Source organism: Pollicipes pollicipes, unplaced genomic scaffold (genome assembly GCF_011947565.3).
Source record: "Pollicipes pollicipes isolate AB1234 unplaced genomic scaffold, Ppol_2.1 Scaffold_6138;HRSCAF=7277_pilon_pilon_pilon, whole genome shotgun sequence".
NCBI lineage: Eukaryota > Metazoa > Arthropoda > Thecostraca > Pollicipedomorpha > Pollicipedidae > Pollicipes > Pollicipes pollicipes.
In genome coordinates this window covers 3,211,293-3,237,573 of record NW_023596818.1, presented here as the reverse complement: position 1 = coordinate 3,237,573, position 26,281 = coordinate 3,211,293, and the positions used below count along the sequence as shown (strand labels likewise).

The following is a 26,281-nucleotide window of genomic DNA, read 5'->3' as shown; positions in this document are numbered from 1 at the left end:
TTCATTTGTTTTTCAACCAATTTTCCATGCAGCTTTGTCTCCAACTACCTTGGCAGCATCACAGTCCTCAAAACATTAGCTCTTTATGCACTGAAAGTGGCACCAACTGTGTGCAAAAATAACATTGCCACATCAGCCATGTTTAGCATTACAATGTGTATCTTTTTTCCATCTGGTATGCATATCAGAGGTCTCAAATAATAGGAATGAGGCAATGGTTTTGTGAGAAACGCATGAAAAATGTCTTGGGGGAGACAAATTTGAAAAAATAAAACTGTTGAGTCTAAACTGAGTTAACATAGACCTGCAGCAGGTTGGGTGCGTCAACGTCACCTACGTGTGCAGTGCAGCATGCATATTTTTGACATACTAGGTTGTAGCCAATATAGAGTTCCCAGACTGACTTTTGTTGTTGTTTTTATGTCATTACTTCCAGCCTGAAATACATGGTTATTCGTCTTTCGTGCGAATTTTTTTGGGAAACACCCTCCTTACCAATGTACATGCACGTACATTGCCTTCAGTCCACCTTTGCTGCATACCAATTATCCCACTTATCCTCCAGGCCGCACTGTCAAATCACGCCCAGGCGATCAAAATTCACCCCAATCAGCAAATCACAAACATTTGAACAAACCCTCGTTTCGATTTCATCACAAACGCCACAGTTGAATTTATCGCCATCTATTGAGACGTAATAAAAGCTGGAGTGATGACAACATTTTGTTGTTTTATGCTCGCTTATGTTTCAACGACGATAGTGAAAACATTAAAAATGTTAGAATACCTACAATCCATGTGGTGCAAAGGTTTCAAAACTGCATACCTTGACCTCGTCCGCGCTTAAATGTGAAGCATTTATTTACAGCTCTTGAGTAATAATGGCCAGCAGCTACTGTAAAGTATTCATAACTGAAATCACGTTTGTTTCATCCTTACTGTTTGATAATGAACTTCTCAAAAGCTGTGGTGTATCAGAAAAGTGTTTCAAATCCATTAAATGTTCTAGAACGGCACTTAGAACATAATGCTACACAGTTCAAAATGGCAAAGTCAGGTATTTGACTATTGAAAGTGTGTGATAGTCTATCAAGTAAAAACCAGCTGTCCATCTCTTACAGTTGCAACAAGCGTCGACAATGGCGAAGAAGAGCTATGACCTGTTGTTCAAACTTTTGCTGATTGGAGATTCCGGTGTTGGGAAGACTTGCATACTCTTTAGATTTTCAGATGATGCGTTCAACCACACGTTTATTTCGACGATAGGTGAGCTGACTACTGAATTCACCGAAGGAGTGACATTGATTCTATCTGCCGTCTGCGCCGGAAGTGTATCCGTTGTCCGACCCCTCCCCGTCATTTTCGAGTTCGGCGATCTGTGTCTTTTCTTGCGAGTTTAAAGGATCAATTGGCATTTCTAGAATGGTGAAAATGTATTTAATATGAATCATTGCTGTTTGCAATGCCTTCCGCTGCACTAAGAATAATTGCCACACAAGTTCCCTAGTAATTTGCACTGGATGGCCAAGGTGTTATGAGTCAGTCCTACAGATTTGCAGTACAAAGCAGAGACAACGCCCAATCAGTTGTTGCTCTTTTGATACCCATTTGATAAAACTTCTGTGCCTTAGTGATACTTTTGGCAAGCAGTTAGTAAAGTGCATGTATAAGTAGCTGCACTGGCTTAAAATTTAGTGGACAAAGTTAGGAGACATCTCTGGTATCTGCTACCCAGTTTAAAAAAGCATAATACCATGCATTTTCACTATCATTGAGTTCCAATTCTAAAATCACCATTGCCAGCCCAATCAAGTTGAACAACTCACCAACAAAAGCAACTTAACCTTTTCTGATGCATCTTTGTAAGTCAAAGCATTGCAAACCACTGATTTCTGTACTAGAATTGAAACAGGATGTACTCTTCTTGTGTGTTTTTGATATACTGTATTGTGATGGGTGCCTGATGGGAATTTTAATTGGTTTCTGTTGATCTAGTCAACAATACCTTGAATATCACATGCCATGCCATATGCCTGTCATAGTGTCTCAGTCATTGGCAGAAAGCTCTGTTATGATGAAGGTCTAGACAAACATAGTTGAGATAGAAATGGCTTAAGGCTCGAAAGAATATGCTATAAACCCGAGATGTTAACTTCTATTCATATGGGGAAGGGGAGAGAGAGGGTTCCAGTCCTCTCCCCATAGCTTTGAGAGGAAAGATCAGATCAGGTCAGCAGGCAAGATTGGTGGAAAAACCTGCCTTTTGTATTGTTTTGGTTGCAGCTTGGCTATTATTCCTGCTGGACTTGCAACTTATGTTGCCAAACTGCACTGAGGTGTAAGACTGGCCATGAATGTAGAATGGTTGATAAGTGATGAAAGCGAGAATAAGAAAAGATAACAGGAGCCAAGTCATGCAAAAAAGTAGACAGATAGTGAAATGATTAAGAATTGCATGATAACACAACATACACTCAGCCGTTTCATGGCCACATTAACTTCTTTTTGTGTAAACATGGATTTTAGCATCAATGTTTTTTATCCTACAGGTACATTTTTGCTCTCTGCATGTGGTGTGACCATGCAGAAGATTACTATAGCCTAATCATCTATAAGTCAGCTGCTCTGCTTACTTTCCACAAAAAAATAAGTTACCTGCTCCCAGTACCATCTGTTAAGACAACAATCAATGCTAACCAGCACCCTAGGCCTATGTACAGTATCCCTGGTGGCTGCCCATACTGTAGTGATGAACATGCGCTGCATTAACTGCTGCACATGTGGGAAACCAGAGATACTGGGTTGGGGTTTGATTCTTGCCGTGCCTGTCCTTTATGCCAGAGTGAGAGGCAGGCAATGCTTTGTAATGTCATATAGCCTCAGCAGCTAAGAGCATTGTAAAGCCTCAGTGACAAGGAACAGCAATGTGCAGTTGTCAGCTGTTGAAGTCTGCAGATGGGCTGTATGCATGCCTAAGGGGCATACCAGCAGGTTATCTCCATGGGCAATCAGAGGAGGGAAAAGTTAAACATGATCTTTTGCAATATCCTGTGAACCAGTGATGTCATGGTAAAAGTTCTTCTGGGCATCCAGCAACTGAGAGATTTTTGCACTGTCATTCTGCAGTATGGTGAGACCAGTGAACCAGCAGAATGTTCAGAGCGTGTGTCAAGACACCCTGGACAGGATTGTTTTGATGCTGAGATCAGGAATGTGATGGCATGTTATGTCTTACCAGCAGCCTGATATCATCTTAAAAGCCACCATTTTTGCCAGTCTTACTGATTGGCCAAGGAGATAAACAAGTCAGCCACTGCTCACTGCGTCATGGGCGTCGGGCGGCCGCAGACCGAACGTTACAAGGTACCCGTGCCCAGTGCCCGCCAGGCCGGAGAGCCGCGGGTGCAGCTGGTCATGTAGGCGGCCGTTAGGCAGTTGTGGGATGGGACGTATCCCATGGTGTTGCAGCTGTGCCAAAATGCAGCACTGGCAAAGCTACCCGCGTTTGAGTTTAAGCACGAGTTTTGCTTTTGATTGATGTGCCGTTTTCAGGCACGCACAACTATAACTGCTCGTTGGCATTGGCGTTTCCGACCGTTTACCATGTGTAGTGTTCACATTGCATTGAATGGGTTGAAGCTTCTCAAGGCTGCGACGGATACAGGGCTGGAAGCCCAAGCCAGCACGTCGATCTCACGTCGATCTCGAGGTCAATCAACACCTGACGACGGCAGGAGAAAGAGCCGTCCCGAAAACGTGTGTACGTCTTAACATAGCAGAGGATTGTGCTCCGAAACAAATCACCAAGCTGTAATGATAAAACTTGTCTCCATCATTACGCAAAGCTGATATTGCCTGATCCCACGCCATTGTAGTAGGCGTGAAATGGCTGTGGTTTCTTTAAAACAACATTGCGTGCAAGATTCGGCTTCGGCTTCGGCTTCAGCCTCGGCCTCGTTCTCGTCATCTTAAACTGAATGGGCTGACTTCGGCCTCGCGTTCATTATTTTTTTAAGCCGCTTACTGCGTCTTCGCGTCTTCAAACTTCGAAGCCACTGGCTTTGAGGTCAACTTCGCTTATTAGAAATCCGAAGCACACTTGTTTTGACTTGGACTTCGGAGTTCCAACTTCGAAGCCACCAGCTTCGGCTCTGGCTTCGGCTTTGTGTCACTGTCTTTGGCTTAGCTTTGAAGCCAGGCAGTTGACTTCGTCCCCATGCCTGCCTGAAAATGAAATTTAAGAAAGTAGGAAATTGGTTCGCACAGAAATTTAAGGTTTTAGGGGAGACCATTTAAAAGTACGGAAAGCGATGAACGGCCACCTGCAAAAGTGGTTTCTGAAATCTTAACAGTTTTGATCTTATGGTAATATGATAGGATGCTCACAACTTCACAATTTATTTGCGACTTTTGCGAAAACCTATCGCATGCCCTGCCTACCGAGTAAAATGAAAGGGCATGTTGTTTAGGTTTCGTCCCCTTTGCATGGTCGTTGCCATCATCAGTTATCATCTGGCTCGCGATGCAAATGTATCGAGCGATCTAGTTTGCGATGCAAATACATCGAGCGCTAGGGAAATCTTTACGTCGGCGGCAAACGCCCGGCCGACGCACTCGGCGGCTGAGGTTAGCGGTTTGGAAACATTTACCGGGGCAGCGGGCGACTGCCGCGCCCCAAATCCCCGATTATCACCCATCAGCGCACCGCTGGTGGCGTTCGTGCGTGCCGTTGCCGTGCACAGCTTTGCTCGGATGGTCCGGGCGCACTGTGGGCGTGATGTGCGGATGTGCGGTGAAGTTGTTAATGGGCCTGCGTATTCGTTAGCGAGGATTGTTGTGATAGCCCCCAGTGGTGTGACCGCTCTGCGAAACAATGTTCGTTCGTGTTTCAGGAATCGACTTTAAGATAAAAACGATTGAACTTCGAGGGAAGAAAATCAAACTACAGATATGGTGAGTCGTTCGGGATCCCTCGTTGACCTGTTTTAAATGACAGATCGACTCTCGAGCGTGTCCCTGCCAGTGGAATGTTAGGTGTCGCTTTGACGCATTTCAAATGAGTCGCTTTGTGCCATTCGGCTAATGTCGCTAATTGTTCGGCTGTTTGTGGCAAGATTATGGGGCTGGGGAACAAATACATTCAGTATCATAGTACCCAGGCCTCACCCCGGCGTGTCGTGCGATGTGCGCGTGCTGCCGTCGGCCCGGGACGTGCCGCCACGCGGCGGGCGAGGCCTGCCGCCACGTGGTCACGTGACTGTCGTGGCGCTCAGGGACACGGCCGGCCAGGAACGATTCCACACCATCACCACGTCCTACTACCGGGGCGCCATGGGCATCATGCTCGTGTACGACATCACCAACCCGAAGAGTTTCGACAACATCGCCAAGTGGTTGCGGAACATTGACGACGTACGTACGGGACTCGCCGCCTTGTTTGCCGAGCTGGGTTGAGCGGCGCGGGGCGTGTGCAGCGTCGTTCGTGACTCACTGCTGCGGGGCGTGACTCAGTCCGGGTGCGCGATAAATCCCAGCTACGCGTAGCGCCGGGACTTGACCTTTGTTTCCGTGGATTGAGGACAGCTTGTTTGCGAGGTTCTCACGGCCGGGCCGTCTGGCTGGACGTGGTGTCTGCTCTTTTTTATTGTTGGCTGGTATCAGGTGGTTGGCTGTGACTGGTAGTGACTGGATGTTGGCTCTTTGTAGCTCATTTATGTGCGTTGTGCGATCTTGATGCTGGGTCTATGGCCTAAGGCTGGCCTAAGGCAAGTGTACGTCGCCGGCTTTCTGCACATGCAAGTGCTTTCGTATGCGTGTCTTCGTGAGCTGCACGCGGCCTCATGCTTCCATTCATGCAACATGCTTCCATTCTGTATGGAAATGGACGATTCATTGTGAAGTGAATTTGTCTGTGAGCTTTCGTCAAACCATTTTGTCCGTGCCTTGCAATGCACGTTGTTGTGCACGCGACTTTGTTCGTCAAAGCAAAACAAAATTTTTCCCATGCTTCCGCCTGGTGCAGGAACGGGACGTAAGCGTTTGTGGGCTGATAGTGATATCGCGTGTAAATAACAGGCTGATAGTGATATCGCGTGTAAATAACAGGCTGATAGTTTCTGCTGTATGCTGCAGAAGTAATTACATGTTCTGCTCAGATTGCAGAAACCCAATGCATGGGTTTCCTAAAAAGGCAGGAGCAAGTCGTGACTAACGGGCGGTGCCACCTCCTGCTGTGAACCATTGCATTCTTGTTTGCCCTCAGCATGCGAACGAAGACGTAGAGAAGATGATATTGGGGAACAAATGCGACATCGAAGACAAGAGGATGATCACGAAGGAGCGGGGCGAATCGGTACGTACGTGACCTGCCAGGCACTGTAAGTGCCCAATCAGACCATGTGTCAGTCTCGTTGCATGCACGTTGTTCGCGGCGTTCTATTTGCGTGCGGTCTAGTGAAAGGAGCGAGAGGCGCGTGACATGAAAGTAAGGTCTTTCAGTTGAGTCTCGAGGCCGGACATGTCGCGGTGGCTGCGGCGCCTTCTTCCTGAAGTGGCCGCGCCGTTTCAGATCGCGCGCGAGCACGGCATCCGCTTCCTGGAGACGTCGGCCAAGGCCAACATCAACATCGAGCGCGCGTTCCTGGAGCTGGCCGATGCCATCCTGGCCAAGTCGCCCGGCCGTGACAACGTGGAGATCCCCGACCGGTTCCCGCAGGAGAAACAGACTCACCACGCGGGCGGGAAGTGTTGCTGAGCCGGCGGACGTCCGCGAGCGAGCGAGCGAGCGAGCGAGAGCGTGCCGCCGCCCCTAGTCGACCCGCGCGCTCGGTCCGCGAGTGCATTGTCTGTGATGTGGGCGACGCCAGTGCCCCTGGCGGCCGCGGTCGGCACCGCCGGTGTTGGCGAGGGCCGCCAGAGCGGCGCCACCCGCCGTTCGAGATTGTCCTGCTTGGTCGCGTTCCACTGCAATAGTTGTCTGTTCGGGCGCTGCGTGGACGGCGCGTGCCGCCATCGCGGATCATGGGACACTCCTGCTGCAGGAGCGAAATCTAGCTTCTGGGCGGCGGCAGAGGGACGCGCATCTCAGGATCGGGCATAGACTGTGCATTTAATGCCACGTGTACCGGACGGTATCCCTGAGCAGCATTCGTTGTAGGTATTTGCTTTACGGTCGCTGGCGCGGTTCGTGCGCGCGCCGCGCCCGCCGCCGCCGCCGCCGCCGCTGGCCGCCCCGCCGCTGCCGGCGGTCGAGTGTGCCTTAGCCCACGCAGGCCGGCTGGCTGGCCGGCAGTGTTCCCGCAGTCTGGCATGACCCGACCCGACCTGGCCGAACCGGGCGCCGGCCGCCGCAGTCGCCCCGCTGGCGCAGAGCTACCCTCCTCGCCCTTTGCACATTTTAATCGCGACTGATATTAAGTTGTTTATTTGGCTTCATTACCTCGAATGTATAAAATTCTATATGTTTATGAATACATATTTTTTCGAGCCTGACGGGCGTTTGTGGTGGCGGCAGCAGACGTGGGCAGGGACACGGCGTGCCGCGGTCGCGACACACACCGTTGCGGCGGTCGACGCTGTGTCATTAGAACATAGGACGCTCGTCACAGGGGCGGCGTGCGAGAAAATCAGCTGTCTCGTGATAGGTGGAGCGGAGTACTCACCGTCGGGCGCGCTCTGGTGGAGCACGCACCTCCAGCTGCCGGGAGGCAGCGTGTCTGGACGTGAAGTCGCCCTGACTTTAATGACAGGTGAACATCCCGAGACCGGCCCGTGTGACGACTGCTGTTGGCCGCTGTGGGAAGCCACGTGATACATTCACCTCAGTAGCACTTCAGACTCGCCGTGTAATTCATAGGTGAGGAGAGCGCAACATGGCGTAGGTGGCCGACGCGCTCCATAACGCCAATCACCATCATCATCAAGGTCGCATTGTGGGCAGCCGTTGATGGCCGCGGGACGGCACCGGCTGTGGTCAGTTGCCGCCTTACCCTCGTCAGGACACTGATGTCCAGAATGACTACAAGGCCTGAGGTCAGTGCTCTGAGTGGCTCCGTAGCAACGTCACACGTTGCACATGGCACCTCCATTGTCGTGTCGAGCATATTGAGAGCGGGCCAGTGGTCATGCGGGGACGTTTCTAAAACGTGCATATGAATTGCGCTGAGTTTCTCGGTATTCTCGCGTTCACCCCCTAGGGCGTATAAACCACCGCCGGCCGTGGGGTGGTCATGCCACGCTCCTGCGACACATGTGGGTGTGCCAGCAGACGAGCCATGCGAGGACTGATATGAAGGCAATCAGCGCCACGGTCACCAAGTAAACTGCTGAACAGTATCGCACCAGAGCTTCGCCGCCGCGCTGTCACCGGCCGGGGTGAGGCTATGGCCCGCGACTTTCTAGACCGACAAAAGTTGTGCTGAATGTGTCCGAAATATATCAGGCACTGCAAATTAGCGCCTTTTCGTCAGCCCACCTCACCATGCGTCCATCCTTGTACGACGCCTTTTTCCTCGCCATGTAGAGCGGGTCCCCTCCCTCCCAACCTACTGCATGTCATGCTGGTCGACCCGTGCCTTGTCAAACGGCCGCTCCTCCACCCACGCGTCGGTCGACAGCCGCTGTGACAGCCTGCGCCCCGAGGCGCCTGCCACCGGGGTCGATGGCCTGCACACATCACACCCGCAGCGGCAGGCGCGGTCTCCGGCCGGCTTTCAACGTGTCGATCATGGCGCCGTACGTGGGGAGCTAGGCCGGTACGGCGTCATCACGATGGAGTGCATCGTGGTTATACAGACACTGTGAGTCGATGGCATATACAGCACAGATATTCCAACCGCTTCAGGTACCCAGAGCCCCCGTTAGGTTCGCTTCCCTCAGCCGGTCCCGAGACTTCCCCTGCAGCCAGTCGCGATTCTGGCCCCTAGTTCTCCGCTCATTCGTGAACGCTTTTCCCAACTTCCCGCTCTTTGGCGGACTTGTTTCCTGTGCAGATGGTGTCCAAATCTTCGACGAAGCTCTTCAAACGCATATAGCATGAAACGCCTAAAACGCCACATGGAAAAAGATAAGCCTTGCGGGCTGTGGCTTAACATGAACTCATCAAACATGACTGCCAAAAATACCGGTTTTATGATCTTTAGTACTAAAAATACCACCCCCCCCCCCCCCCAAAAGGAGGCCCGGCAAAGCTCAGCATCTACATTCCTGGCTCAAATTTTCAGCCCCCCCCCCCCTCGTGCGTCAAACTTCTCTGTGCTGTCATTCACAAGCCACTTATTTGGGACAAGCATAAAGGTGAGATGGAGGGGAGATGTTCTGTGATCGCGGTCTCCGCAGAGGGAGCTTCTGCATCTCCCCACTCGCCCACCCCTCGAGTCGCTCCGTCTCATCTCTCACGCGCAAATATCCCCATGCACCGTACCGCATATCTGCGTGACACATTACAGCTACAACTCATCCGGCTTCAAAGGTCTCTGACCTTTGCAGTCGCGGCTTAACCGGTACCCAGAGACGCAACCATCTTATCTCCGGCTCCGCCGCCACTGGGCTGACCTGTGCTGCACGGACTCATCATGCGCGCGGGCTACAAAGCGACACACCAGACACCACGCATGGGACTACCCCACCCGTGTTCGGTTCCTGGTCGTGTCTCGCGGCCTGGTGCTGCGCCATGTACTGCGTACCCTCGGCAGGGGAGTAGTGTAGCTCCCACTAAGCGGGCTCGCACGCGGGACGAGCTCGTGTCCGCGCGGGGCGACCGCATCGTGGAAGGCTCTGCCATAGACACACTGCGGCACGTGGGGCTGTCAGCTCCCTCCTCCCTCCTGCTAGCAGGTCGCGACGCTGGCTCATAGGTCATTGCTGGTTGGTTTTTAGCGGTTATATTTTGTTTTTATGTGTTAGTGTATTCGTATCATGTACAGCGTGTCATCCTAAAGAGAGGCTTATGGAAGGTCTTAAATAAATTGCATATGTGCATACTCACGCGCATGGTGCGCACATATATGCACATAATCATGCATGTTTCATGCATATGTGCATGCGTGAATGTGCATTTGCATTTATGTATACATGCATACATTACACACACACACACATTGGTATAATAAATATGCTAATGCATGCATGCATACATGTATACACACATGCATGCCTATATATATATATATATATATATATATATATATATATATATATATATATATATATATATGTTGCAACCATAAAGGCCAGCGCACGATGACTGTGCAGCTCTTGTGAGACGCCGGCGTGCTCTGCACCCCTCCGGTGATTTAGGGGGTGGGGAGCAGCTGTGGGCTTCACGTCGGTGTCGGCGCCACCGCCAAAGCCGAAACCGAGCGGATTGGGCCTCCGCAGTGCAGTCTGCCTGGATGAAATCTCCGATGTACAAAGCCAAAGCCGCTCCAGATCTGCTCCTGGTCCGAACGTCATCGACTCTGCATGACGCCGGCGGCGCCCCACGCAGCGCTACGCTACCAGCTGGGCTCTGGCCGCGCCCGCTCTGATTTTCGGCTACGAGTCGGGTCTCGGCCGCGATGATTGCGCACTAAATGTCGGAAGTCATGTCCAAAGCTTGCTATGTGCGTTCCGTGTGACTGACGACTGGGTGGGCTGTGTTAGACCCATTGTATAGGTCATTTTTTAAAAAGCTTTCAAAATACATTCTTTTCTTGCGCTGCCATATGGCCAATGTTCAGCATCCTCGAAAAGTAGGGTGCGATGTCACCACAGGCACGTACGCTCTTACACTCTACGGTTCTGTATAAAACTAAAGCTCGCCGAAGGAACTCTGCAGCAGAACTGCAGGACGCTTGATGAGACTGGAACGCGCTTTCACGGCATGCACGTATCCCCGTCCCTCTGGGCCATACCAGCCGTTCCTTCCGCGTATTGTTTGAACGGCTGGCATCGCCGAGCGGCTCCCGAGAGCCGTTGGTCCGTCGGTATGACGTCACTGTTGTTAGTGTGACGTCACTGTCGTGTTCCGGCGCTAAAGACACCGGCCAGCATGCTGGCTTCACCGGCCGCGCCGCCAGTCCGAACATCCGACATCTCTGCCGTCGGTGTGACGTCACTGTCGTGAATATTCAATATGTCATATTCGTTTATTACACCACAAACACCGATGTAGGCACTAGTGGTGGATGTCAACGCGCCACGCTCTATACTGCACAAAAAACTAGATTGTCAATAGTGCATCAAAGTTATGTTTGAGAATGTTGTGCAATAGTAACAATGCACGGTATTACCACGAGAATACAATAGCTAGAAACTACCCACCATGCACAGTCAGCATACAGTACTAGTGCAATTACACCTATAAAAATGACCTCATTAACGTTTTCATAATTTTTTTCAACACATTTGAAAACCGCTGTACGTAATTACACTCAGAGATCGCAAATGGGTCCGCCCGTCCCCGGTCACTGTCATGTATCTAAGTATATATATATGCCACCAACATATATATTGTGAGATGCATCATTGTCGTGTAATGTGACTCACAGTGACATCCAGCAGTCGCTGTCATCTACTGACGCATCCACAGTCATCGTGACTTCCCCGCCGGAAATATGGCGTCTCGGCCGTTGCCACGTTGCCACTGTTGTGATAAAAGTGTCCACAGTCATTGTGACTTCCCCGCCGGAAGCATGGCGTCTCGGCCGTTGCCACGGTGCCACTGTTGTGATGAAAGTGTCCACAGTCATTGTGACTTCCCCGCCGGAAGCATGGCGTCTCGGCCGTTGCCACGGTGCCACTGTTGTGATGAAAGTGTCCACAGTCATTGTGACTTCCCCGCCGGAAGCATGGCGTCTCGGCCGTTGCCACGGTGCCACTGTTGTGATGAAAGTGTCCACAGTCATTTTGACCTCCCCGCCGGAAGTGTGACGTCTCGGCCGTTGCCACGGTGCCACTGTTGTGATGAAAGTGTCCACAGTCATTTTGACCTCCCCGCCGGAAGTGTGACGTCTCGGTCGTTACCACGGTGCCACCGTTGTGATGAAAGTGTCCACAGTCATTGTGACTTCCCCGCCGGAAGCATGGCGTCTCGGCCGTTACCACGGTGCCACTGTTGTGATGAAGTGGATTCCGCTTTCGATTTGATAGCCCTGGATCGATGCGATATTTGTACATTCGCCGTGACTTCCTCACCGTCACTGTGCAACACGTCGTATCGGTGACGGGTGGCCACGTACCACGCTCGGCTACCGACCGCGACGCGCCCCTGCACACCGGCCGCGGCGCCGGCGGCAGTCGGGTGCCCGAGGCTGCGGAGGGCGGTGTGTGCGTGTGTGGGTGTGAGGCGCGCCCGTCCCCAGCCGTCGTGTGTGGGTGTGTGACGCGTCCGTCCCCAGCCATGGCGGCCAGAGGTAGGTCTGTAAGGTTTGGTCGGCGGCAACAGGCTTGCCTTCAAGCGCCGGGCGACAGGCGACAGCCCTGCCTTTAGGCAACGGGCGACGGGCGGTAGGCTTGTCCTCACTGCGCGAGCAACGCTTCCTCCTTTGCCAACGCCTCCTCCTGTCCTTCCGGAGCCAGACGTGGTCCGAGAGGCCTAGCTGTGGGAGAAGGCAGCTGGGGACGACAGTGCCCTCTGATGCGTGGAGGGCGGGTGAGTGGGGGCAGAGTTTGCAAGCATTTGTGAAAGTGAGACCTGTGGATGATCTGGCACGCACATGTGCCTCATGTAACCAACGAACTACGTGTTTCGGAAGCTCAACCCGTACAGATGGACCTTACCATCTCAAATCACGCTACGTAGCTGCAGGAATACACCTGAGGTACCGCCTTAACACACGCGGTTGTGGCCGATGTTTTCCCGGGACCGAAGCGTTCATCGATTGATTCGGGACACGGACACGCAGCGCCGTCACAAGTGTCACCGTTCTCCTCCTCACAGGTGGCACGTGATTTCCTCGGTGTCTGTCTCGGGCGGCCCTTACATAGCAATTTGGATGCGAAAATTTCGAGCTGTCAGTTCTCTATAAACCATTCCGTGTTTCCACATTCCAATGCGAAGAGGGCTCAGCGGCTGGCTCAAGGTGGCCACGGAGCTCCGCCAACCAGCCCGGCCTCTCCTGGGATGGCGACCGCAGGCGTTGATATGCCTCTGCCCGAAACAAAGCCCGGTACAGCACCATCACGGCACCAGTTAGATACCAGGGTAAATCGCTCGTTACGCGGTTCAGTGCGGCCGACCAGCGGCCTTCCGGCCGCTGCCGACCGGGATCCCCATGCGCTTCTCATGACACGGCGGGTCGGCAACAACCAACAACCAGCCTTCACAAAGGTAGGGCGAGAGGAAGACGCGAGCGTCAGGCGGGGTAGAGGCTGCACAACCATTTCTTAACTTCGCCCGCGTAGATCAGTGCATATGACACACACGCATATATATATATATATATATATATATATATATATATATATATATATATCTACCTTGTTTGTTGATTGCGTGACGGAACGGCCGCTCTAATGTGAAATGATCCAACCATGTGTCGACAAGTGCTAATGACAGACCCCCGAGACGGTGGCATCTCCGGTGAGTTCTGCGGACGGCTCGTCAGGGAATAGCTGTATTTATGGAGAGCTGCTCATGACAGACCCCTGAGACGGCAGCATCTCCGCTGAGTTCTCTGCGGTCGGCTCGTCAGTGAATAGCTGTATTTATGGACAGCTCGGCTCCGGTGGCCGCTCGCTGTCGAGAGCAAGACGTGAGTCGACTAATATAGCACGTGACGTAGTGAAGTTTCAGAATTTAGAGCAAGACGACAAAAACTGAGGCATAAGTACGTCACATGAATGAAAATTGTTGCAGACAAGTTACGTAAAGCTCCCAAAAATGTCACTCAAATGTAAGCACAAGACTATAATAAGTCCGGGTTACGAAATTCTCCTTGATTACAAATGTTGCCTATAAACAACTTGCGCATCGTCCAATGGCCATGCTGGTATACAGCTGGCCACGCGCTGTTTGGCTTAATGCATCAATCGACTTGTTATCTGGCATTTCGTGTGATGTGTCAACAGATTCAACAGTCGGAGTAGGGATTTCCAGCTGTTTTCCATGACTCTCTTTGAGAGGCGGTAAAATGTTTAAAACCATGGAAGGATCATATCTACTAAGACATACCTTTTGTATGTGATATTCGGTGCATGCAATGCTGAACATCGCCATACTTCAAATCGTCTACAACTTCCAGCTGGTTGTGACCCAAAACGGCTGTTTTGGGTAGCGCTAAAGGCGGCGCTCCTTTGCTCCTCCCAGCCTTTACATTATTGTAGGCTGCAGCCAACACACACACGCATTACCTGGAATTGCCTGGACACGCACACACATTGCGTGGACACTGATTGCCAGCAATAGGCAATCCAAAGTGACATGCCAGCGCATGCCCCTATGACAGAGTGGAATCAATCGACGGCCTTATGTGGCTTGCATGTGCGGAGTGATGTTCGGTTTACCGCATTTCATAGCGAGACCTGCCGGACAAAGCGAACCTGGACCACGTTTATGATTGCAATCGATGGGTAGCCGTTATTTCTGATGACGTCATGTCTTTGATAGACAATGCAGCCAGGCAAACGGTGCACTGGCAATGCTACGGCCTTTGGAATGGCACTTATTGCAACGTAAGCCAATATGGACACAGTCCACGCTGGTTTGTTTTATCATTGCTCCTTTTCCCAGCGTCACGTGACGTTGTGACCCCGGCCGACCGGCGCTGTTGACCTCAGCGTCGCTGCGACGCAGCCCCTGTGTTATAGTTTTCTATTAGCCTTCACAGCCTCATTGTTTCACGCGTCTTTGTCCGAGGGAGTGTCAGTCTTCATTGTAGCGGCAGTGATGCTGTCAAACTTAGAACCATGGTGCGCTTGTTGTGAAGAATCCTATACCTGTGACAACAGGCACGCGTGGAACCGTGGTTAGGGCCCCAAATGCATTCGCCGATAAGCCCAAGCTGTGATTGGACCCGATACGAAAGGCCCCGGGCTGATTGGTTGTTTTGAACTGGCCAGTTTGCGGCGGTATGAGTGTTGCATCTGCCTGTGCCTGTGTTTGTAGCAACGGCTCAGCCACGCTTAAACACGCACCGAGCGCCGAGCCGCAGAAGAATTCCGCGGTCCCTCTTCCATCCGGTGCCGCAGTTTCGACCTCTTGTGCTGTGTGCGTGACACCTTGCAATGAATTGGAGAATTTGATCAGATGTGCTCAGCGAATGGCAGCCCGGCAGTCGTCAGCAGGACGATAGACTAAACAGGCGCCTACTCACCTTGGTCTATTTCTGGCACACGTCTTTCCGAATGCGTCAACTATGCATGCTGAGCGAATGGTATGATTTGTTTATACGGGATCGCCCGGCCCAACGACCGGAAGGCCATCAAGGGCGTGTTTTTTAGGGAGTTGTTCAGGGCACATACTGTATGCCCCATTCGTTTTACAGCGCGCCTACTTGCTTGAATGGATTCGGACCGGTTGCTTAACTCTGGGGCAAAAAATTAATGGGGGGGGGGGGAGGGGACATTCCGACGATATCGAATGAGCAGAGAACCAAAGCGTTCACAGAGTCTAAGGTAATGGATTATATAAGTTAGGATCTGAAAAGATTAAAGGAGGCTGGAAAGCCGGGAAATGGGGCCAGGAAAATACGTCAGTCAAGGCTTGTGATACTTTTCCGAGTCCGCAGACTGAGAAGTTTTTCACACGAACTTAGGTGGTTGAAAATTCTGAAGGCCCAAGGGTCTTTCTCTCTTTCTTCCGAGCACATCCTCCCACCCAGCCCTTCCATCTTTCCCAAAGTGGTGTTTTGATGGCTGTTATCATGTAATGAGATGGCAATGGACCATTTCTGAGCATCTCGACAGCAATGCATGACAATCTTACAACACAAATCCTTTTTGGTTGTCGAGCTTGACTGCAGCTCATGACGTGACACCCAAAACCAAAACAAAAAGGACTGAACCCACCATTATTATTTTTTAATTGGCGTCGCCACAAGGTTACATCCGCCTTACTTAATTAGCCTCCATCCATGATTGTTTGTTTGCTATAAATAGAAAAAAGTTTAGCAAACGGTGCCAGTGAATAGGCGTTACGCAGTAAAACGGCGTTATATCGCTTCAGCAAACGCCATTGAGTACAATCTTCAGAGCATAAGTAATTCTGTTCGGGATGTTCGACCACGAAACTCGAGAAAGAGAAAGAGAGAGAGAGAGAGAGAGAGAGAGAGAGAGAGAGAGAGAGAGAGAGAGAGAGAGAGAGAGAGAGAGAGAGAGAGAGAGAGAAGAGAGAGAGAGAGAGAGAGCCATCACATAGCGCTAAGCCTCACGGAATCGCCCTAATGAGACAAGCCAACAGAATATAAAGATAAACAAACGCGGCTGAACAGAACACGGATGACTTCACCTACGCTACCATCATCACGTACGACTAGGCTGGTTGTCATCTGGCCACGGGAAACTGGGGTTTACTGTCGGACCAACTCGCAACCGAGGACCAGGTCGGACCGACTCGCAACCGAGGACCAGGTCGGACCGACTCGTAACCGAGGACCAGTTCGGGCCGACTCGGGGCCGAGGGCCGGGTCGCCGAATGTGCCGCGCGCCCATCGCGGCACGACAGGCACGACCTCAGAGTGTACAGTGACCCCAGGTCAGATACCGGGACAGGTGGCCGCCGTGCTGCGGAACGCAGACCGCGCCGGCTGGGCCGACATATACTGGACACGTTCCGCCCTTCGGTTATCAGAACAGAGCGCCAAGAGTCGCCAAGAATCGTCAGTTACATTAGCGACTTACCCAAAGAGCAAAGCATTCCAAACACATGCAATGTAACAGACGAATTACGGCAAACTGTTGAGCCGCCGCAGCGAACTGTGGGACTGAAGAAAAAGAGCCAGGCAGCCGACAGCATGAGCCGCTGTCTTTGCTCCGCCTGGGCATGCATGGGAAGGATGGCGGTTTTACGACTCACTCCAATGGACCGACGACTGGGCGCGGGGGATTTAGATAACAGAACGCACCCGGGCGGATGTCTTGCATCGGCGATTTGGGGCTCGGAGAACTCCAGGGTAAAGATTGCTGTGTGCGAGGTGATGTATACCATGTGGCAATGTCCCGACTATATACTTCTCAGGCAAGGTCCCCACGTGACGTTACGGGCGGGGGGCACACCTTTAACGCCGGGACGGCCGCACGCGTGATAACAGATATCAGTGATCGCGTTTGTTACAACACGTTTGGTGGGTGGAGTAATAGGTAAGATGAAGGTAAACATGAACTGATGAGTACAGTTTACAGCTAGGTCGAATTTTGAAGGTAGTTCAAGCGCCCAGGTGGTAGTATGGGACCCAGGAAGCACGCTTTTCGAAGACGATCCACCACGTTTTACGCCCCCCCCCCCCCCCCCGCCAAACGCTCGGCATAAAAATTCTTTAATTTCGAATGCACCAGACGGACTCAATACTGCAACCCGGGTTACCGGTTTATTGTGAGCATCACAACTGCCGCTCTCCGGTGAAGTTACCTGAGGCGAATCCGCCGAACTTCCAGGCCCCAGCCGGCATTTAGATGGGACCCCGGTCGAATAAACACCCGACGGGACAAAATGGTCAGACATCGGTGCAGCGAAGGACGGTGCACCGAAGCGAGTGTGTGCGTATCTCTCACCTGCCTGGCTGAGATATCTTTGAGCAGTGGTCGCGTATAGCAGTGCAGGAAGCTTAGATGGTGCCCCAAGCTTCTCGGTCGGATCTCCCGACGCGGACCTGGTCAGACATATTCGCAAGACGTTTTCTAATGGAAACAACCAAGTCAATGCGCACTGGGGCCTAGCCATCTACCAGAGCTGGGCCCTGGCAGCTGCTAGTTTCATGGTGCAAATGGTACCGCTGGTTTGCTCCATTTTTGCCCCGCAAATAGCGGATAAGGCCTGCTCGAGCCTAAAACCAAATGCAGTGTAAGAGTGCATCACAATCCACGTTCATGATCTTTAGACTATTCATATTCAATGCAGCGGATCAGTGAACAACGATATTCCTCGTTTGACAAAAGCCAAAAGTCATCTCGTCAACACAACAGCAGGAGATGCGTTCCAGCGGGTCTATCGTCTCCACCGCCAGCTTCAGCACCCAGAGTGCCCAGGGGTGCCCCATGCATAATGCTGGTATGGAGCTGGAAGCCACGCTTCCACCTTGCCAGCATGCTGCATGAAGGCAGGGGACGTTCATGACATGCTGGGTGAGTGCGGAGGTCTTCCGGCTGATGACGGACGACAGTAGTGCGCCAGTCTTGGCATGTCCCTCCACCGACCCTCGGCCAGTCGGTGCTCGCTGAGCCGTCAGGTTGAACAACTGTGCTACTGCCGGCTGAAGATATCCCCGGTCCGGTCGCGCCGCAGGTTCTGCGTATTCCGCGAGAGGTGGCACACAGGCGAGCGATCCCCAACAACAGGCGAGCGATCCCCAACGCCAGTTCAGACGGCTAGTTCGGTGCTGGGCATGCGTCTTCATGCACCGAACGCCAGGCGGACTTGCTCGCGTCCCGGTGATAATTTCAGGCCTGAGGACGACAAGAGCTCCAACAGAGAAAAACGCACAGCGCGTGATGCCTGGCTGTCAGGGACCCAAACAGTGCGCAACTTTTCCATCCGACATATTTGATAAATAATCTGTACATGCACTAGATGCGTAGCCAAGCCCAGTCCCTTAACATGTGGACCCACCCCACCACACCATTTATTTTAGAACTGAACTGGCACATATTGAGACTAAGTGCTTAAGCACTGGTACCTGCCATGTTGAATTAAGCTATCACAGTTCCTTCAATTCGTGGGGCGCTAAAATTAGACTTGCAGAGCGCTGACATGTTGAACACTGCTTGTGGTTGACACGGAGCCGCTTGCTAACACAGGACCGCTGTTAAGCACTGTGGTCCACTGACACAGGCCACAATTGGTGTAAATCAATGACCGCAGTTTTTTGTCACTGGTTGGAAAGTGGGCCCTAAGGACCATGTCAACACGTAGCCGAATGTGCAGTACTGGTGGTGTCTGACCGGCATATAGGCCCATATCGACTCAGGGGGTCCCCGAGCGGCGCAAAGGACCCCCTGACTGCCATCTGAGGGCCCGTCCCCGAAAGTCAGGGTCCCTGAAGGAGATTTCGTCTTGTCCTCCGTGCCCTTAGGCCCTCCAATCAGGTCGTTGATCGTCGGCCCCAGTAGGCCCTCAAGGCCTCTCGGAACTTGAAGGGAAGGGTTCGCACCCGCTGTGCCCCCCCCCCCCCCCTCTGCCCCGCAGCTAGTGCTACATGTGGTACAATTTATCTGTCTGATGGTGTTCGGCGCAGCGAAATAATGGAAAATGGATGGCTACGAAAATAGTAATAGCCTTATTCCTCGGAGAAAACCCGGGGAATGGAGATATAGATGGGTTGATATTTCGGTAACATACCTTTATCGAAACAATGCTGTTGTTTCGATAAAGGCATGTTGCCCAAATATCAACCCATTTATAACTCCACTCTCCTGGGTTTTCTCCGAGGAATAAGGCTATTGCTTCTGTCTTATCTATGTGAATAATGTTCCTCGCTAACGCGGTGAACAGCTAATGAAAATGTATGGCTTCCAAATGGAAATGGCCCGTTCTTTCCAAAATGCAAACCGCCAACGGGTAACCAGGGCATCAGTAGTTCTCCCCGCGGGCAACGGATTAGAGAGACAGCACCCCACCCTCTCCAACTTCGAGCAACATTGGGCATTAACTCTATGATGGTACATGGAAAGTAACGAGCTGAAAATCACGCATCCAACCCGCCCACCCCTTCCACAAATGTTCCACGGCTATTGTGTTTTTCTGAGACAAAGATCGCACTATACGTACTACCTTCAATACACTGCATGATAAATAAAACTCCTCCCCACGAGAAAATGGTTGGCGATTCAAATTGCCATAATCTTCTAGGCATTTAAAAACAAATGCAATGGACTTTCACTATTCGGCCCTCATCCGCCCTCGTGCTTGGTTGAGTGTCACCCCATCGCCCATGGGAACCAGTGGATGTGTCGGCGAAAGCTACCTTACAGTGATACAATCTGCCATACCGGTTTCTAATTCGCTGCCAAGCCAAAATAAAAAAGTCTCACAACAATACCAAGCACTGAAGTTGAAAAGAATAGCCCCAGCATGCACGTAACAACAACCCAGACGGCTTTCCTTTCATCGACAGGGAGGTTTTAAAAGACCATGAAGGTGTACCCTCGGTGACGTCAATCGACCGGATCCTGCAAACACGTGAGAGGCATGGGACTGACAACGGCCTGGTTGTTTGTCTACTGAATGCGGCACACAAGGCGCACTCATCCATTATAACAGCGAATTAGATCAGCCACAGTTCTGCCCCATAGGACTGCGTGTATGTGTGTGTGTGTGGGGGGGGGGGGGAATACAAACCATACATGACTACGTCATTGCCTCACCTTCTCTATCCCTGGTCAGACTGACCATCTTTGGACAGTTGCCAGCTGACTCGTCCATGCCAGTCAGGCTGAACAACGTTCTGGGATTCGCACCAGCTGCCGCTGGGTTACAAGCCCAGCACCTTTCTCCTAGATTACGGAAACGCGTACGACATCAAAAGCACCCGTCATGCTCGTCCATGCATAACGAACAGCCCAAACTGAAGGCAGCGAACGCATGGGAGCACGTGGGCGGGCGAAATCAGTATAGTGCTGTTCGCTCTATCCTGTCGATTCATTAGTGCTGCTGCAAATACTGAGTTTGGCTCATTCACGACGGCAATGGGTCGACACGATATTTATTGCACTGGAAACGTGTTTATTGGGTGTCGTACTGTTGCAAAACAAGTTTGGAGGATAAGCAGAGAAAAACAGTCAAACCTGTCCCCAACCGTGACCCCTCGCTGTCACAGATGAAGGATAGATGGACTGAATATCCAACTACACCACGGGTTTTGTGTTCATTGAAACGCGATATCACTTCCTCCGCAATGACTTAAATAAGGCGTTAGTGCTACAGGAAAAAACTAATACGTCAAAATGTTCTACTCGTCAGTGAGATTCTGGTACCAAAAATGCAGTCTTTACGTCACACCAAGCACGACAAATGGAAACATTAGTGTAGCGCAACACACAGTTTTTTCATGTGAACACCACAAACCTTGACTTGCAGCATTGACTAGCACAGGTGCTCTCCTGACCTTGATTAAGAGGGAGCCCCAATTTTTTTGCAGCTACAAACTGTTCCTACACCTCGCCACGTGTCCACGCATTTTGCATTCCACGGCTGAGGTTTGGCAGTAAAAGTAATGTCGGGTATGCGCAAAAAATGCATTAGTTATGCAGTAGTAGTCGGAGCTATACATTTTTGAAGTCGCTGCGATCAAAACTTACGATACGTTCTGTCGTTTAGCACTAATATTGGGTATCAGTTTTTGCAGAAGGAGCGATGTTTGTGCAAGTAATGACCGCGTAAGCTTTTGCAGTGAAAGTGATGGCGGTTATGAGTAATGACTGTGCAAGTTTTTGCAGTAGAAACAGTGACGGGTATACGTTTTGAGCATACATTTTGTCGCGAAGTACTAATGTCATATGTAAGTACTGGCAGCAGGGGAAGTAATAACTTAGCACTCTCGTCGGTAACATTTTTTTCCTGTCGCACTAATGTTGTGGAACCGCCGACACGGTGTCCGAGCCGGAGTCCGTGTCCCGGGGGTGGGGAGGGGAGGGGCGATCCACAGCCCGCCACTTAAGCACCCCCCGCTCCGGCCACAGGACACAACATGCCGACAATCATGACCAGACGCCTCCGAAAGCAGGCCGCGCTCACCATAACGACCGACCCACTCCATCACCGCTCTGGTCCTGGCACGACCACCGCTCTGGTGCTGACACGACCACCGCTCTGGTGCTGACACATCACCGCTCTGGTGCTGACACATCACCGCTCTGGTCCTGACACCACCACCGCTCTGGTGCTGACACATCACCGCTCTGGTGCTGACACCGCCACCGCTCTGGTGCTGACACATCACCGCTCTGGTGCTGACACCACCACCGCTCTGGTGCTGACACATCACCGCTCTGGTGCTGACACATCACCGCTCTGGTCCTGACACCACCACCGCTCTGGTGCTGACACATCACCGCTCTGGTGCTGACACATCACCGCTCTGGTGCTGACACATCACCGCTCTGGTGCTGACACATCACCGCTCTGGTGCTGACACGACCACCGCTCTGGTGCTGACACATCACCGCTCTGGTCCTGACACCACCACCGCTCTGGCGCTGACACCACCACCGCTCTGGTGCTGACACATCACCGCTCTGGTGCTGACACATCACCGCTCTGGTGCTGACACATCACCGCTCTGGTGCTGACACCATCACCGCTCTGGTGCTGACACATCACCGCTCTGGTGCTGACAAATCACCGCTCTGGTGCTGACACGACCACCGCTCTGGTGCTGACACGACCACCGCTCTGGTGCTGACACGACCACCGCTCTGGTGCTGACACATCACCGCTCTGGTGCTGACACGACCACCGCTCTGGTGCTGACACATCACCGCTCTGGTGCTGACACATCACCGCTCTGGTGCTGACACGACCACCGTTCTGGCGCTCCTCACAGGCGGCCGCGGTCCAACACATCGCACGTCGCACATCCCCTCGCCATGTGCCGCGGCACAATCCCACGCCATCGTGATCGGAGCCAATCCTGACAGACCGCGCACGACGAGGCATGACATGACATCCTGGCGATGGGGCGGCCAGCCTGAACGGGCAGCCGCCGTCCCCATGTGAAGCGGGCAGGGCGACCACGCCAGGCGGGCTGACGGACCAGGATCGGCCAGGAGCTGGATCAGAGACCGGCAGCTAGCGGACGGTAGCAGGCGGACGCTGAGTCAGCAGCAGGTGGACGCCGGGCCGGCAGCAGGTGGACGCTGAGCCAGCCGCAGGCGGGCGCCGGGCCAGCCGCAGGCGGACGCCGGGCCAGCAGCAGGCGGACGCCGGGCCAGCCGCAGGCCGACGCCGGGCCAGCCGCAGGCGGATGGCCAACTGTGGATAGACATAGGACAGCCCGTCGGTGGCCGACCAGCAGCCAGCAGGCGGGAACACCAGCGGCTGGCTGGCAGGCAGGTCAGGTCAGCGGAAAGGCCAATCAACAGGCAGGCAGGTCCGGTCAGCGGTATATACCCGTGGGCTTGAGGCACCAGCTCGGATCCAGTGTGTGCCCCTGTGCGCAGATAACCCGACCGTGTATCAGCGACCAGCTGTGCGCAGATGCCCACATGCGCCCGCTGCCCAAGTCCATTCAACTCGCGCGTGCCAAGCTTCATTTTGCGACTGTTGAGCACCAAGACTGGCACATCGGCCGTTGACCCAGCAGGAGTGACGCGAGTCAACCAGGCGCCGCGCGGTTCTGTGGCCAGGCTTCAGAAATGACCGCTAGCCATCCATCACGGTTTTATTGCTGCGAAGTTCGATCCACTGGCGCAGGTCTGCGCAGCGCATACATAAATGTCGAGCTTCACGTCACTTGCAATGACGGTGCTTCCACGTTAGGGCCTAAACCAACAGCCACGTCCGTCTTCTTGGGTCTGTAGCGACGCGCAACCTGATAGCACGGCACCTTCGCCATCAACGACAACGACACGTAAGTGGCGTTTGCCGTCCCGACAGCGTGTCTCTGGACGGCGTCGGCCCGGCTGCCACTCGCCACCCTATTAGGTCGCCCGGTGGACATCGCCCCAGGGTTCGACACGGGCCAGGGGCCAGGACCAGCGTGTCAGCGCCGCGGGGCATTACCTGCCGCCGTCGGCTGACACCTCCTCATTGCTTTTTAACTCGGTTATGTGGAATGGGCCCGCTGAAGGCTCCCTTGGCGTATGGCATGTGGAGCGCCATGCGATGTAATGCTGCATACCATGCGGGTTAATTAATGATATCCTTTCTGCGGGGAACAAAACGGGAAGTTCTACGCATAAGCACCAAACGAGGACGTCTGTGTATGAACATTCAGCAAAGTTTAGGCTTAACAATGATGGGAGAGCGTCGCGTAATGATACTTATAATGCAAACTTGTTGTGCGATGACTTTATATCTGACAATAAAGCGCAACATTCTGGCAATATTCTGGACCCAAGAGGTTCATTTGCAGAACGCCGAATTGGTAATGAAGACGATAATGAGAAATTCATTTTCGCTCATTCTGGCAAACGTAAACTTACGCAACTTTCCTGGCAAATTACATCCCTTCAAATTTGATGAAAGCTGAGCGTTATTGTATTTTAGTACCGATCTGTTAAGAAATCAACATCTCTACATTTGACTGCGTTTGTAATGCTTTTTGCGAATTTCAGGACCCGTCGTACTCCCTAAAATGTACAAATTTAACTTTAAAAAATCTAACTAAAATCTAGTTAAATTTGATAATGTTAAGTGCTTTTAGGTTTTAGAACGAAGAACAGTCAAGCGCAAAAACGCGTAAAACAGGTATTGCGGCGTCTTCTTCAACCAGTCACAAATCGATCACTTCGTGGTCGATTTGTGGAGGGTGTCTTACATGTAAGCAGTTGCAACGCGTGGCGAAAACGGCGCGGAAACCTGCATCGGACACTTGCCCTTTCAATGTACAGCGCCATGTTCACGTTTGGGCACTCCAAACGTGAGGTATGATCAGGCAAGTTAGATGAGCACTTTAAAACGTGGCACATTAAGGCCCCTGATAACTCTCAGCACTACATGAGCATGGACCTTTGACAGAAGACTGAGCGCGGCAAAAACACCCCGGTACATCTTCCTTTTTACCGCCTTGCGTGGCTTCACCCTCCTCTCCTCCACTCTATCTCCCTCGCCACCACGCGCGGCCCGCTGCAGAGGGATGCCAGACGAACCCCGATAAAAACTCAGACCGCTGCATGTGGGTCGCGCGAGCCGTTAGGCGCGGCCGACAGCTCCGCTGCGCCACGCAAGGCCCTGAGTGCGCGGCAGTCGCGTCCCAGCCCACCTTGCCGTCTTACTCGCCGCGCTGGCGCCGAGGCCGCGGGGCCTGCACGACCACAGGCCGGAGCATCAGCCGCGCCTGGCCAGTCAGTCGCGCTTGTGGTCCGCGGAGCCGCGGCGGCTGTGGACGCGCACGCGGCGCCGCGAGGTGTGAAGTCCAGCCGCTCGCGCAGCGCCGTGCGGATATTCACACGGAGTGTGTTGCTGAGCCGGTCAGCGGCGCTCCCGTCCTGCTGAGCTGAGCGAGGCGAGGCCGCTGCCTAGTGCCGGCCGGGATCAGCGGCGCGGCGCTCCACGACGCGCTGTGACCCGGCGTGACCAGGTCGCCGTTCCTGCTGACGGCGGCCGTCGGAGACAGCCCAGACTCCCGCTGGGCCAGTCGCCCACGGCCTGGGGCTCGCCGGCGGCTGAGTCCGGCACGGAGCGGCCGCGCTCAGTCGGTGTCTGACGAGTCTCGGTGTCATCCTCGCCGTGGCCGCGGTCAACACTGGGAGAGAGCCAGCTCCGCTGGTGACTGGCCGCGGTAGCCATGAGCTGAGTGCCGGAAGCTGGTGAGTGCAAAAGACACTGCTAGCTAGGGGGTGAGTCAGCTCCGATGGCGACTGGCCTGGATAGCCATGAGGTGAGCGCCGGAAGCTGGTGAGTGTAAAAAGATGCCGGTTCGAGGCAGGGAGAGAGCCAGCTCCGCTGACGGCTGGCCGCGGCAGCCATGAGCTGAGTGCCGGAAGCTGGTGAGTGTAAAAAGATACCGGTTCGAGGCAGGGAGAGAGCCAGCTCCGCTGACGGCTGGCCGCGGCAGCCATGAGCTGAGTGCCGGAAGCTGGTGAGTGCAAAGGACACCGGTTCGAGCTAGGGAGAAAATCAGATCCGCTGGCGACTGGGCTGGGTAGCCATGAGCGGAGTGCCGGATACTGATGCGTGAAAAACGACACCAGTGCGAGCTAGGGAGAGCGTCAGTTCCGCTGGCGATCGGACTCAGTAGCCATGAGCGGAGCATCGGAAACTGTGTGAGTGTGAAACGACTCACTGGTGCGAGCTCTGGAGGTGACCTGAATGCACTGCTGCGCTAATTGGTGTTTTAAGCCCCGTCACAATGGAAAGGGGGCGGCACGGATCACGGGCGGATTAGGGCGGATCAGGTACGCATCGCTCATAAGCCGTATGGTTCTGACCGTATACCTCACCAATAGCAAAGCCACAGAACCTGCTGGCTGCCCTCACCTAGATATCTTA

At 52.9% G+C, this 26,281-nt stretch overlaps 1 protein-coding gene across 1 annotated transcript; it reads left to right on the top strand.

Moving 5' to 3' along the window:
• The first annotated feature begins 1,130 nt into the window (after positions 1 to 1,130).
• LOC119105794 (ras-related protein Rab-10) lies at positions 1,131 to 7,213 on the top strand. Its single transcript, XM_037229313.1, has 5 exons — positions 1,131 to 1,266; positions 4,893 to 4,953; positions 5,274 to 5,412; positions 6,263 to 6,352; positions 6,569 to 7,213. Exons 1-5 carry the CDS (start codon positions 1,140 to 1,142, stop codon positions 6,752 to 6,754), a joined length of 603 nt encoding a protein of 200 aa, XP_037085208.1. The 5' UTR covers positions 1,131 to 1,139; the 3' UTR covers positions 6,755 to 7,213.
• The last annotated feature ends 19,068 nt before the right edge of the window (positions 7,214 to 26,281 follow it).